Source organism: Ceratina calcarata, unplaced genomic scaffold (assembly GCF_001652005.2).
Source record: "Ceratina calcarata isolate Rehan_Ccalc_2016 unplaced genomic scaffold, ASM165200v1 scaffold283.2, whole genome shotgun sequence".
In the NCBI taxonomy this organism is placed as follows: Eukaryota; Metazoa; Arthropoda; class Insecta; order Hymenoptera; family Apidae; genus Ceratina; species Ceratina calcarata.
Window position 1 is genome coordinate 332,463 of NW_017150618.1, and position 13,312 is coordinate 345,774.

The 13,312-nt window shown below is 47.7% G+C and overlaps 1 protein-coding gene across 28 annotated transcripts in view; it reads right to left on the minus strand.

Annotated features, from left to right (window-relative positions):
* Positions 1-13,312, minus strand: part of shot (dystonin-like protein short stop) — a 73,340-nt gene that overhangs the window by 14,478 nt on the left and 45,550 nt on the right. For 26 of the 28 annotated variants that reach the window (XR_003389011.1, XM_026812466.1, XM_026812462.1 and 23 more), the window contains 11 exons: positions 12,081-12,227; positions 11,795-12,018; positions 10,932-11,726; positions 10,005-10,858; positions 9,507-9,796; positions 7,910-9,431; positions 7,675-7,844; positions 3,974-7,617; positions 3,700-3,711; positions 994-3,118; positions 668-915 (listed from right to left, as the gene is read on the minus strand). Coding sequence is in view for 27 of the 28 variants with exons in the window: in XM_026812466.1 (XP_026668267.1) it covers positions 668-915; positions 994-3,118; positions 3,700-3,711; positions 3,974-7,617; positions 7,675-7,844; positions 7,910-9,431; positions 9,507-9,796; positions 10,005-10,858; positions 10,932-11,726; positions 11,795-12,018; positions 12,081-12,227 (10,031 nt within the window). In the remaining variant the exon portion in view is untranslated. The remainder of the gene's footprint in view (positions 1-667; positions 916-993; positions 3,119-3,699; positions 3,712-3,973; positions 7,618-7,674; positions 7,845-7,909; positions 9,432-9,506; positions 9,797-10,004; positions 10,859-10,931; positions 11,727-11,794; positions 12,019-12,080; positions 12,228-13,312) is intronic. The other 2 variants (XM_026812456.1, XM_026812452.1) reach the window with 2 other exon arrangements.

Genomic DNA, 13,312 nt, shown 5'->3' on the forward strand with positions numbered 1-13,312 from the left:
GTACAAAATATATAAAAAAAAAAATATATCCAACTGGGCAACGTAGTTCCACAGACTGGGTATACGAGTAGAGAGAAAACATCCCTTTTGGTTCATATCCGATATCACGATTCGTTCCGAAGATATGAGCATACAAATGTTTAAGGGCAACGTTTGACACAGTGACCTAGTTACGCGTGTCAGCTGCGTGTCTAGACCGATCGATAGATATTAGGATAGGCTCGTGTGAAAAGGACAACAATAGCACCACTGAAAAAAGTATGCTTACACGACGATATCTCCGGAACCAAAAGTCTGATCGAAATGAACCAAATGGCAGTTTAAAGAGGATGCTTCCTCGCTTCGAATATTGGCAATTTATATTATATTGTTTAATTATTTATTGCAAAATTGTGGAGATCGAAATATAAAATCCATACAATTATAAGTCTACTCGTACACCTCTTCTGTGGTGGTCAAACGCAACACATGCACGGGCAAGTGTGAACTTCCGAAGCGCACGCAAACGAAAACGAACGGGAAATTAAAGATCGCGTTTCAGTTATTCGAAATCAAGCGACTGGCTTCATCTACCTCGAATGACGAGCGCGATCCCCGACGATCTTCACGGTTGGACTATAAAAAAACCGGGACCAGAGAAAAGAATGTTAAAAGAATGTGAACTTACGTTGGCGCAGGTGACTTAGCCTTCAATATCTTCTTTGTGTCTTTCACGGCTTTGATCTGTCTCGCTCTGCATACGCGGTCCACGTCGGATTGCCTGCGACTGGTGTTCTCCATAAATTCTCTATGGTCCGCGATGAGCATCTCCAGCGTGGCTTTGTCGTCCGGCAAAGGTTCAGCCTCCAGAGCGTTCAAAGTGTTCTCTAGACCTTCTAGCCAAGACAACAGCTCTTCGAGAAGATTGTCGAGGTCCTGAGAAATTACAAACATCGAACACGTGATTAAATTAATTTATGCATATAAAGATATAATGAATTCAGAGATATTTACCTGAAGTCCTCGCATATGTTTCTCCAGTCTCTCGTTCCTCTGATGAGCCCACGTGGCAACCTCCTCCCATCTCGATTGAATGATCGTGATCCAGTGCTTAATGACTAAAGCTCCATCCGGATGAGATTTTGCGAGGATCTCATGAGCCAAATCCAAAGTGCGATCTTTCTCAATTTCCTTCGTACGCAATTCGCGCAGGAACTTCTCGTGCTCCATCAACTGATTCCTGCTTTCTTGTTCGTCTTCTGGTAACTGTCCAGCGAACCTCAATTTCATTTCAGCGTCACTCAGCCACTCGAGGAGCACGTGTACCGCCTTGTGGAGACGTTCGGCTTCCCTGAGGGCCTCTTCGAGCCGCGCAGTCTTATGGGACGATAATCGAGTCACAGTGTTCCATAGATCGTTCAGCTGAGCGAGCTGCGATCCAATGGCTGAAGCATCGTCCGGTGTCGCCTTGCCGAGAAGCTCGCGACCTGTCTTGATCACGGACTCCATCTGAGACGCTCTGGATTCGAGGTCCTTTTCAAAGGTCTTGTGTTGGTCCACCAAATTCATGACGGTGTCAAGATCGCCGTGAAGCGGTCCGGTGCTCGCCAATTGTTTTTCAGACTTGCTGAGCCATTCCAACAATGCCTGAATAGCGTCCTTGAACTGTCCCGAGAACAGCAAAGCTTCTTCCAGCTTCCTCTGTCTATCCACACATTTCCCGCAAACTATGGTCCATTTGTTCTTCAACTCGTGTAACAGCTCTTTCAACGCGAATTCGTCGCTCTTGGGTGCTTTATCTTTCAAAGTCTTCCCATTCTTCATGGTGGTGTCATAGGTGCCTTGCTTGGCACTGAGAGCTTTCTGCAGTTCGCGGTGTTTATTCAACCTCGCCTTGATTCTCTCAGGATCGTTTCCGAGACTGCTATCGGCGGCATATTCATCGAGAATCTTTTCTGTCTCATCCAGCCAGTTCATCAGGGTAGACCAGGCGTCGTGGAACTCTCTGGCTTCTTTGTATCCGTGATCCAAGGCTCGCGTTCTCTCGGCAGACTTCGAAACCACTCGCTCCCACCTGTGCTGCACGCTTATCAACAAATTCTTGATGAGAATCACGTCCTGCTTCTGCGAGAAGTACTTCAAGTGCGTGCCCTTCTTATCGAGGTTCAGCATAGTCTCACGATGAACTCCAACGTCCTTCTGGAACGCCTTGTGTTCTTCTATTTGGCCCAGAATAGTTTCCATCACCCTCGATACGGGTTTCAAATTAGTTAGAATCTTTTCTGCGTTGGTTAACCAATCGACGAATGCCTGGAGTGCATCGTGGAACTCAGTGGCCTCCTTCAGAGCGATTTCGAGTTTGATCTTCTTGTCGTTCGCGCGAGCGGTCACGTTGTCCCATCGTTGTTTCAAGGTCCTCAAATTGTGATTCAATCCGCCGGCGCTGTGGGTATCGGCACGCTTCAAGTACTCCTGTCCTTGGTGAAGCACCGTTTCCACTTTCGGACGATTCTGTTCCAGTTCATTATAAACTTCCATGAACCGCTCTAGTTGTTCTGACGCCGTTTCTGGTAATCCTCCGACCGGTTTCGAAGCGACAATGGTGTTGTCCACGTCGCCGAGCCAAGACAAGAGATCTTGAATCTCCGCTGTGAACGATTGAGCTTCTTTCAACGCGTCTTCCAGTTCTCGTTGACGGTCAGCCGCGCGTTGCAACAAGTCGCGCCAACGACGGTTCAGAGTTCCTAGTTTCTCTGCAGTCGTCGACGCTTCGGCCGTTCCCTTTCCGTCCTCGATCAATTGTCTCCCGGCGTCGTTCAGAGTATCCACGCTCGTTTGATGCGCTTGAATATCATTCACTAATACTTTCAATTTAGCTAATTCCACTTCGATCACTTGAGGATCTCCGGCGACGGCCTTCAGATTGTCCAGGGTGTCGTCCGTCTTCTCGATCCATACCAACAGCTCGTCCAACGCGTGCTGGAATTGTCCTAGACGCAGCAACGCGTTCTCCAGGAGTCTTTGCCTTTCTACGAGCCCTCGAAGCAATCCGTCCCATCGTTTGTTCACCGCGCCAAGCGGTTCTTTTATAGCAGCTGCTTGTTCCGACGATGTTCGTTCGGTTAGTTCAGCGGCTTGTCTGAAATATTACGCGAGGCAAGTTGCAGGATTTCTGCTTACGATGCTGGATTGGAAGTGTACGCATCAATGTCAGAAAGCGTACACCCGTTTGGTTCGCGTTTAATGTTTAGTCATGATGAACACAGGGTTGAACGAATTCTACGGGATAGGAAAACCACACGTGTTGCGTGTATTAAATTGTCCAAAAAAGTCGCAAAATTTATTCTGAGTAAAAATGCTGCGCAATGAAATATAAACGGGCTTGTAAATTGGAATGAGTTTTTTGGACAATTCAGTAAAACGGGCACGTCAGGAGCCAGGCTACAGCCAAGGCAGACATGCAACTGACCAAACAACTGTTCGCCTGCCGAAAGAAAGAGCTGTTCGAACTGCAGCCAACGGAACTAAGTTAAGGACTTCGATTATTCGACCTCAACTGGGATATTACGGCACAGTTACGGAAATTACGTGATTAAAGGGGCCATTCGGGTACCACCTGGATCAAATATCGTGCTCGACGATCCAAGATACAATATGTAAGACAAAGGGGTTTAAGCCATGCTCTAACTACTGCTACAACACAGAGAGAGATCGACTTGCCTTGTCAGACTCCTATGCGTTCAGGAACCGGCGCGGAAAAACAAAAGTTGGGATTAGAATATCTCTGTTTTACACTTTAGTCGACTGTCGTTGCGTTAACAAATGGTGCATCGCGCGGTCGATGCGCAATCATTTAGTAGGCACAGATCGGTGGAAAAACGCGTACGGGGAACTCGAGAAATTCCGTGAAAGATCACAAACGTGAATTCGAAAAAAAGTCGTACCGGGATGATCAATCAGAGAGACGGAGGAAGACAGAAAGAATCATGGTTACCTGTTAAGAGCTTCGACCTTGACCATGTGAGGATCTACTTCAGCCTTGAAATTAGCCAACTGTTTGATCTGTTTCTTAACTTCGTCGATGTCGCTTCCGAGCGGTCCCATGCGGGCGAACTTCTCCTCGGCCTCTTGCAAGAACTCCAAGAGATTTTGCAGAGTCTCGTGGAACTCCATCGCCTTCTCCATAGCGTCGATCAGGTTCTCCTCTCGCCTGGCGTAGAGAGCGGTCACGTTGTCCCAGGCTTGGTCCAGATCCTCGATGTGTTTCCTGACTTCCGGTTTGTCCGGCTCACCGCAGAGACCCATCAACTCGTGACCGGAAGCCCTGACCTGTTCCACGTCGGGCTTCGTTTGATCGATCTCATTTCGAATCTCTTGAAGAGCGACTTGCTGTTGTTGAATGGCAGCAGGCTGAGCCGCGGGAGGTGCCTGACCCGCGAGAGCATCTTGCAACTCTCGCAGGGTCGACATCACGCCGTTCAGCTCGGACCAGAACTTCTCTGCGATTTGCAAAGCGTCGTCGAGAGTGAGACCTCGGTCGGTGGTCGCCTTCTGTACCTCGCTCCATAATTTATTCAATTTCTCCAGCTTTCGTTTGATATCTTTTACAGCTGGGTCTGCCCTGTTGCCGGCTTTGCTGATCACGTCGTCGGCTGCTCTTCTTACGGCCGCGAAGGCTTCGGATCGTTGAGCCAGGTCGTCGATCAGAGCAGAATTCTCTTCCATCTGATCTCTCAGTCGACCAGGATGCGCGCTGATGGGTTCGGCACCGTGAACTTGGTCAGCCGTCGACGTAAGAGCTCGCAACATGCCTTCCAATTTGTCAGAGAACTGAGAGGATTCTTGGAGCGCTTGTTCGAGGGTCTGCTGTCGTTTACGTAATTCTGCTCTGAGCGCTGCATATCGGGCAGTGTCCGCTTCGAGGATATCTTGAATTTTAATGCCCTCTTCTTCGTTACACAGCTTCAGCAAAGCTTCACCGGTCTTGTTCAGTTTCTCCACTAGAGGTTTGTGTTCGTTAATGCTCTGCATGAGCATTTCGTTCTTATCCTGTTGGACGGCTATCAAATCCGGTCTCAATGCGGGCATCGGAAGCATCGCGACTTGCTGTTCGGCTTCTTCTAACCAGCTGACCAAACCGACGTGAGTATCACGCAGATGTTCAGCCAGAGGTAGAGCCTGTTCGAGTGCTCCAAGCCTGTCCGCTGAGAGACCAGAGACGATCTCCATCGTTTCTCTGAGGTCCTCCATCTTCTCTCGAATCGTCGACGTGTCTTCATGTTGGCCGTTCTCGCGAATCACTTTCTTTGCAGTGGATATCACATCCCTGACGCGTCCCTTCTGGCTGGATATGTCATCGTTCAATGCCTTGTGTTCCTTCAGCTGTACTCTGATGATCTCCGGTTCACTGCTTGGTGGTTCCGCTTCTCTCAACTGATTATCCACTTCGCGGAACCATTCGAGTAGATCGTCGATGTCACCGATCACTTCTAGAGAACGTTGCTTGCTCAGCTGGATCCTCTCAGCCTTTCGTTGGATCTGTTCCGCGATGGCATCGAAACGTCTGTTGTCTCTGGTGACCAGCCCTTCGATAGTCGCAGCTCCTTCACCTGGTGACAGTTGAGACAGCTGCGGACCAACCGCGTTGATCTTATCCAGGACGGGCCTGTACTCAGAAATCTCCATCTCCAATCGAACGATCTCGTCCTCGCGAGGTTCCGCAGATTGCAGAGCCGATTCCGCGGCCTGCATCCAATCCATCAGGCGATTATGGTTGTCGTGGAACTGTTGAACCAACGGTAAGGACTCCTGCGCGTGTTTCAGTAAATCTGATCCACGACTGACTAAATCGTTGAAGCGCCGTTGCAGGGAATCGAGTTTGTCTTTCAACTGGAGAGCCTCGTCGCTCGAGATGTGTTTCATCAATTCTAATCCAGCATCAGTAGTGCTGTCTACTTCTGTTTGTCTGGTCGAGACCTCTTCAGTTAAATCGGCAAGATCTTCCATTTGTTGAAGGAGCTTCTCCGTGTGCACGGCGAGGATTCTGTATTTGGATAGCCTGATCTCCATGCCCTCCATCCATGCCTGCAGCTCTTGGTAACTGAGGACCAGGTGACGTAAACCTTGCCGCGATCGTTGAAGCAAGCTTCCGAGGGCTTCCGATCGTTCTACTAGAGCGGCGTATCTATCGGCCGCGTCTTGGAGCTTGTCAGCTAAGGTAGCGGCTTCGTCCTCGCCTACCAGAGCCATCAGCTGGCTAGCGATCTCCGTGAGTTCACCAAAATCTGGATTCCTCGAGAGAATGTCTTCGTGAAGAGCGTCGTGTTCCGTAACACGTTGTTGGATCTTCTCTTCGTCAGTTGGAACAAGTTCCATGTCCCTGACGCGTTTCTCAGTCTTGTCTAGCCAGATCGCAAGCGGTATCAGCTTGTCTTGGAATTGTTTCGCGACACCCATCGCTTGTTCGAGCGCCTCCATTCTTTCAGCAGCGCTCTCGGTTAGATTGTCGAATCTTCCAACCAGTTCTTTCAATTGTTTCTCGATGATCTTCCGTTCTTTGGGATCTGCGCCAGCCGCCACTTCCTGGCCCATGTTGTACAAAGAGGACATCGAGTTCTGTCGGTCCATCAGCATTTTCTTCAAGAACTTTTGTTCCTGTAGCTGCGCCTTGACTACCTTGTAGTCTGACGAGGGCGGTTTCTGGTTGGACACCATTTCTTCTGTATCTGTCAACCATTTCTGGAGACCCTCTAGAGCCTCCTGGAATTTTCCTGACTGAAGAAGTCCCACGTCCAACTTCCGATCTCTTTCGTTCATCCTCTCCTTCAGATCGTTCCATCTCTCGTTCATCTTATCGACATCCTTCTCGATATTTCCAGTATTGACGTCGCGTCCGGCAGTCTGAATCAGCGACTGGCCAACGGCGTTGCAATCCTCAACGGCGCGAGCTAGTGGTTCTATCTTGTTCAACTTGAGAAGTCGGAAGTCTTCCTGTTGCGCTTTTATGGACTCAACTTCGGATCCCACTGGCTTGAACTTCCTCACCTGATCGTGGGCTTCGTCGATGTCGGCCATCACGTTGGCGTGCAGCTGGTAAAATTCTTGTAACTTGTCCAAGGTTGCGGTGAGTTCTTCGTGACGATCTCGTGAGCGATCATCAAGCTTCCCGATCTGTCGTTTGAGACCCGCGACCTGTTCCCTGGTTGCGACAGCGTCCGCCGCAAAACCATAGTCGACGAGCCGTTCTCCGAGAGCCTCCAAACCGGTATATTCCTCGTACAGGCGAGTCACCTTGGTAATAACTTTGCTGGTTTCCTCTATCTGAATTCGCACAATCTTGATCTCTCTACCGGCAGCTCTCATCGAATCTAATTCTCTCTCAAGATTGGAGATCTGTTGACTGATCGCCTTGACTTGATCGTTGAACTGCGCGACGGCAGTGGCTGCACTCTGCAAATCATTGCACCTGTCGTCGAGTGCAGCCTGGACGTCGTTGATACGATCGCTGAGATTGTCCACTTCGTCTTGCAAGTGCGTCGCGTCCACCCCTTGCTCGCCGGCCGTGTTCACCAGATCGTTGGCTTGCTGTTTCACGCATTGCAGAGGTTTCTTCAAGTTCGCAGTTTCTTCTCGTAAACTCTGTAACGAAACGAACATGTAAAATTGTTGTCTTTTGGCGTTCAGCGATTAATTTACCTTTATTCTATCGAGAAGTTTCGGATCTTTAGCTGCTCCACCGAGAGCGTCGTGAGATGCAAGCTTGTCCTCGCAACGCTGCAAGCTGTGTCGTAGTTCTCGCAGATTTTCATTGAAGTCCATCAAGTGCCTTGCGGTATCCTCCAACGACTGCGTTCTTGCTATCAGATCTGTAACGATAATTAAATCACAACATGAATAAACAAATAAAAAGATAATTTTTATCCGAACATACCATTGTTTAATTTATCCCATCTGGTCTTCATTGCACCGAGCTCGTTCTTCACATTCTGCTTGTCGATGTCGCAGGCTCCCAGGAAGGTTTCACCGAGAGTCTTGTTATTCTCAAATTCACCGGAGTGTTTCCATACTTCGTTTCGGAACGAAGATAATTCTTTTAATTGCTTCTCGATGTCCTTGCGCTTGAAGGAAGCCGGTTTCAAACACTCCAGCCGGTCTTCAGCTTGTCGTAGCCACGGGAGGAACGCGTCTTGAGCTTTGTAATACTTCTTACAATGTTCCGCGCACGTCTGCAGTTTGGTGTGTCTGTCGAGCATGTCCTTCTTCAGACGATCCCACTGCGACTGCATCTTGTCCAAGTCGCGTTGAAGAGATCGGTTCTCAATCTTCTGAGATCGTGCTAACATGTCTCGCCCTTTGTTTAAGAGCATGATGACCTCGTGTTCTTTGCTCATCACGTTCCTGTACATAGGTTCATGATGATCCAATTGTTGTTGAAGGATATCCCTGTCAGCTGACACTAGCAGCTTCTCAGACATGTTTCCGAGTTCGTCAGCGAGCCATCCCAGGGTCTTCGTACAGGAAGCTTCGAACTGACGGCCATCGCGCAAGTTACCCTCGATCTCAGCCTTCTTATGGTCCAATTTCTTCTGCAGATTGGTATACAGTTTTCCAACGGCAGCCAATTTTCCGTGAATTTCTGATTTTGAGGCTTGGTCGCTTAGTACTTCGCACAATTGTTCTCCAGATGCCTCAGCGTCGGCCAGAAGTGGTCGTTGGCCTTCCAACTGTCTCTCAAGATTCTCTATCTTACGAAGCTGATCTTCAGGATCCTTTTCGAGGGTCAATTCGTCGAGATTGTCGGAAATAGCTTGGAGAGCATCGCGCAAGCGGTTTAAGCTTGCGTCAAATTCGCGGCTGGTATCGACCGCGTCTCCCAAACTCTGTGCTCTTTCATCCAGACGAGCTAATTGATCTGACCATTTGTCCAGAATAGATCGTAACTTAGCGTTCGTTCTTTGGCCGTCAGCGGAATCGGTTCCCACCACCGCCAAGATATTCTCCCCGACTTGAATCAAGTGATCCAGTTGCGGTTGTTGAGTACGGAATTCTTCCCTCAATACTTGGACCTGCTGTACTTGGCTAGCAACCATCCTGGGATCGGCTGAGATCGGTCCCAATGCACCCAACATTCTTTCCTTCGATCCTAGCCACGAAGCTAAACCTTCAGAAGTATCGTAGAAGTCCTTCACATCGTCTAAGAACTTGATTCTGTCTTTACAGCGTTCGCTGAACGATCTCCATCGGCTGGTCACGTTCTCCATTTCGTCGTTCAGTCTGTCCACACCGTGTGCGCCCTTCTTGCGTCTGACCAAATCGCGAACTTGAGTTCGAGTAGTGTCGAGCAACGATTGTTTCTCGTACATCTCTTCGATCACAACCTTGATCTGTTTGACTGTCTTATCGGCCTCTTCTTTCGTGCTCGGCATTGTCTCTTTCGGTATCTGCCGCTGAATCTAACAAAATATAATTTTTCTTTTTAATACTTGATTCTTTTATAAATGATAATATCCTTGAAATCGTTAAGCTACCTTTTCCAAGAACTGAGAGAGGGTCTTCAGATTATCCATGTGCCGCCTCAGCTCGTCCCTCACGTTGTCCAATTCTGTTTGACGATCGGTCAAACGCACGCCCAACAGTCCATACCTGTTGTTGATCTCTGAAAGCTGTTGCTGAACCGGGGACAAGTCCTCCAGATGGAAACCATCCTGGCTGGAGCGCCGGCTACTGAAGCCGCTGCTACCACCTGGAGAGACCGGACTTTGAGCAGCATACAATTTAGCGGGAGATGGTGAGCGACCGTCTTGTGACATTCGTCGTACTACAAAAAAAAATTGAGAAAAAAAAACGTGTGAGTTGAGCGAGAAACGAATCGTCGAGTGTTAGAAATGGAGCAATGACAATGTCCAGTCGTTCGATGACTGTTAGTAAAGTAATGATGCTTAAGCTACGGAGTTTTATTTGTTCGTGGGAAGAAGTACAGGATCTATTTATTTTCTTATTTAATAATATGGGGAAACGACATATACCTGGCCTCTTAGTAGGGCTGGTACTGCCGCGACGACGAGTCGGACTCTCGGTGCGTTCCTTCAGCAGACCGTCATAAGCGATTCCAAGATCGTTCACTCTGTCGACGGTGTTACCATAATCGCGATACTCTTTCTGAATCGGTTTCAGTTCGTCTGCCTGTCTCTTCAATTTGTCCAAATCCACGGCCACGGGTTCGAGGGCTTGCACTTTATTTTCTGTACGCGCCAACCAATCGATGACTTGATCGCGCAATTTCTCGTACGCGGACAACTGTTCCGCCCTCGATTTGCTGAGTCGTTGTTTCTCATCGATCAAGTTATTCACTTCCTTCCATTGTGACTCGAGGGCTTTGATTTTATCTCTGATGGGCGCCACGTCGGTGACGTCCTTCTTCGAGATCAAATTCTTTCCATTGCGAATCAAGTCCTCGAAGTTGGCTCGTTGATCCTCGCGTTTGTCCATCAAATTCGTCATTTTGGTCTCGTATTCGGCAACGTCGAGTTTACTCAGGTCTCTGGATTCTAACGCTTCGATCATGTGAGCGTACCAGCTATCGAATTTAGTGGCTTCGACAAGGAAATCGCTGAGAGCTTGGGCGATCTCATCGAGGAATTCACCTCGGCGCAACGACCTATCCAATAATTTCTCAAATCTGCCCTGGACATCCTTCAGCTTGGCTTCTATGCGTTTCGCGATTCTCGCATTACTAGAATTAGTTAACAAATCCTGCGCACTGGTAGATACGGCTTCTACGCTCAAACGATGGCTGTCCAAGTCCGCTTGGAGTAAACGCTGGTCCCTTTGTTGTTCCTCGAGACGTTCCTTCAGCAGACTAGCTGGCCGCTGAATATTCCTATTAACAAACGAATTATTCGTATAATACTTATTCCGAATTGATTAAAAAATATCCAAGCGATAATACTCACTTGAATTGGCTTTCGATATTATTCAACCAGAGCACCAGACTGTCCAAGGCATCTTGCACGCCCTGGCTTCGAACCAAAGCTGCGTCCAGCTCTTGGCACTTCTCAGCGATAGCGTTGGTCAGTTGTCTGTACTTATCTTCGAGAGCTTTAGCTGGTTCCTCGAGCTCGTCTACTTCCTTTGGTGTCAACTGTCCATCGAGGGACCTCAGGAGAGCTTCGACGGTCACTTTCACGTTCTCAACCAGTCGCTCATTCGCCAGCATCTCGTTGTTCAATGCCTTCGCCTTGCTCAACTGATCCTCCACTTGTTTAGGCTCGGCAGCGATCGTTTCTGAAATCGCTCTATGGATCTTTGGTTCTACTTCCTTCAACCAGTTCCTAGCTTTCTCCAGCGATTCACGGTAATCCCTCTGCCTTCCACCGACGCCAGAAAGCTTGTCGGATAACGCGTTAGCGCGGGACAATAGATCTTTGTATTGGGCAGTGACGATCGAAACCTCGCCGCGAACAGGGGAATCCTGACTAGCTATAGGTTCCTTATGAGGCAATCTTTGCGGCAGACTAGTGCGGAACTCGTTGAGAACGTGCAGGAATTCTTTGCTCTCGTCCACGAATTTCTGTGCTGCCATCGTGATAAATCTCAGGTCGGCTTGATGTGCTATCACATCGCTGATAAAGTCTCGCGTGGAGTCTGTGCTGCTGGTCAATCTGTTCAAATCGGACAGCGAGTGCTCCTTCTCTTCGAGGACCCTCCTCGCGTTGTCCAACCAGTGAGAGAACGTAGACAATTCGTTCCTGCGAAAAAAAATCGATATTTAGCAGCTGCAAACAGTTTGTCAAGGTATTTGATCGATGACACGTACTTAAATTTAACCAATTCGTCCCTGGCAGCGATCAATCTCTTCACCATTCTCTCGGTGCGATCCGAGGCTCTGTCAAATCTTGTCTTCAACGATCGACCGTTCCTTTCTAAAGTGGAGACTTCCTCGCTGGATAATACATTGCTTCCGGTCAGAACTACCTGACGGATCTGATCGAGGCAGGAGGAGACTGGACGCGAATGGGCTTCCAGATCCTCTTTGATCTCCTGCAATTATCACAAATCAGTACCGATCGTGAATGATTCGAGTCGACGCGGCGAACGCTTACTTTCATCGCGTTTATTTGATTCCGCAGATCGTCGACGTCTTCCTTCACGTTCTCCTGGTTGGCCAGTTTGTCTTCGACCTCGGAGATCCATTGCAACAATCTCGAGGACGTTTCGTCGCACAACTTGTACTTCTCCTCGACCGCTTGCTATAATTATTTGTAACAGAGAGAAAACGTGCAGGTTGATAATCGCAGGCAAGCAACGTCACGCATCAGTCTATCATCTAACATGCTTTCTTAACGCGTATAAGTAATTGAAGAAGGCCGGCCTCTTACCAACGGCGGCCCGCCTGTGGGGTACAATTGTCAGTCATAAAAACAGAACATAAGCTTAATAAACGTATCTCACGCATGCAAACACATACACACACTTGGAACGTAAAACGTGACACGTTATTTAGAAAAAAAATATATATAAAAAAAAAACACAGGTTTTAGAAGAACCAGGAGATCATGACGATCTGCAGCGAGTAATCGAACTGCATATTTTGTCCCGTACGTGGTTTTTTCTATGCAGCCGCGAAGCGAACGAGAGGACAGATAATAAACGGAAGCCGCGTTCTCGTCACAGTAAGACGCGTACGATAAGCATAATAATTGACGAATTGAACAGGACCGCGAAATGACGTCGAAGTGAATACGAGATGATACGGGACGGAGGTGGGGATACGCGCTTATAGTACGGATTTATAATATACAATATATAAATAGATTTAAATATACAAATACGTGGAGCAATGCTACAATGTGTTCAGAGATTATCCGCAAAACTCGTGCTAGAAAGAAGGGAGCAGGATAAAACTGAACGCAATAATACCTGAAAAAAAGTAAAAAACTTCAATTGTAAATAATCTGATAATAACTGAATAATAAAAACAATTATCACGTTTTCTATCTATGTAGGTACTTTCGTTACTCGTTGATTAAAGGAGGGGTAGATCTGTTCTTATATGTATGTGGCTGATGATAATCTGTTAAGCATGCGATATCACACGTAACACGTGGCTACGTATTCGAGTACGGCTAGTCACTGTTGACTTGTTTAATCATTAATCTTGATAGTATACGTCGTTTACATTTATGACAGTTAAGGATGTATTGGCTATACAGTCAATCCCAAAAGTTTATGCACTTTAGAAACACATTTTTTAAAAAGAAATCAGACGTCGGAAGAACAATATTAATAATAAACAACAAAAAAAAATTTTTCAATTTTTTCGAAATTTTTCCAA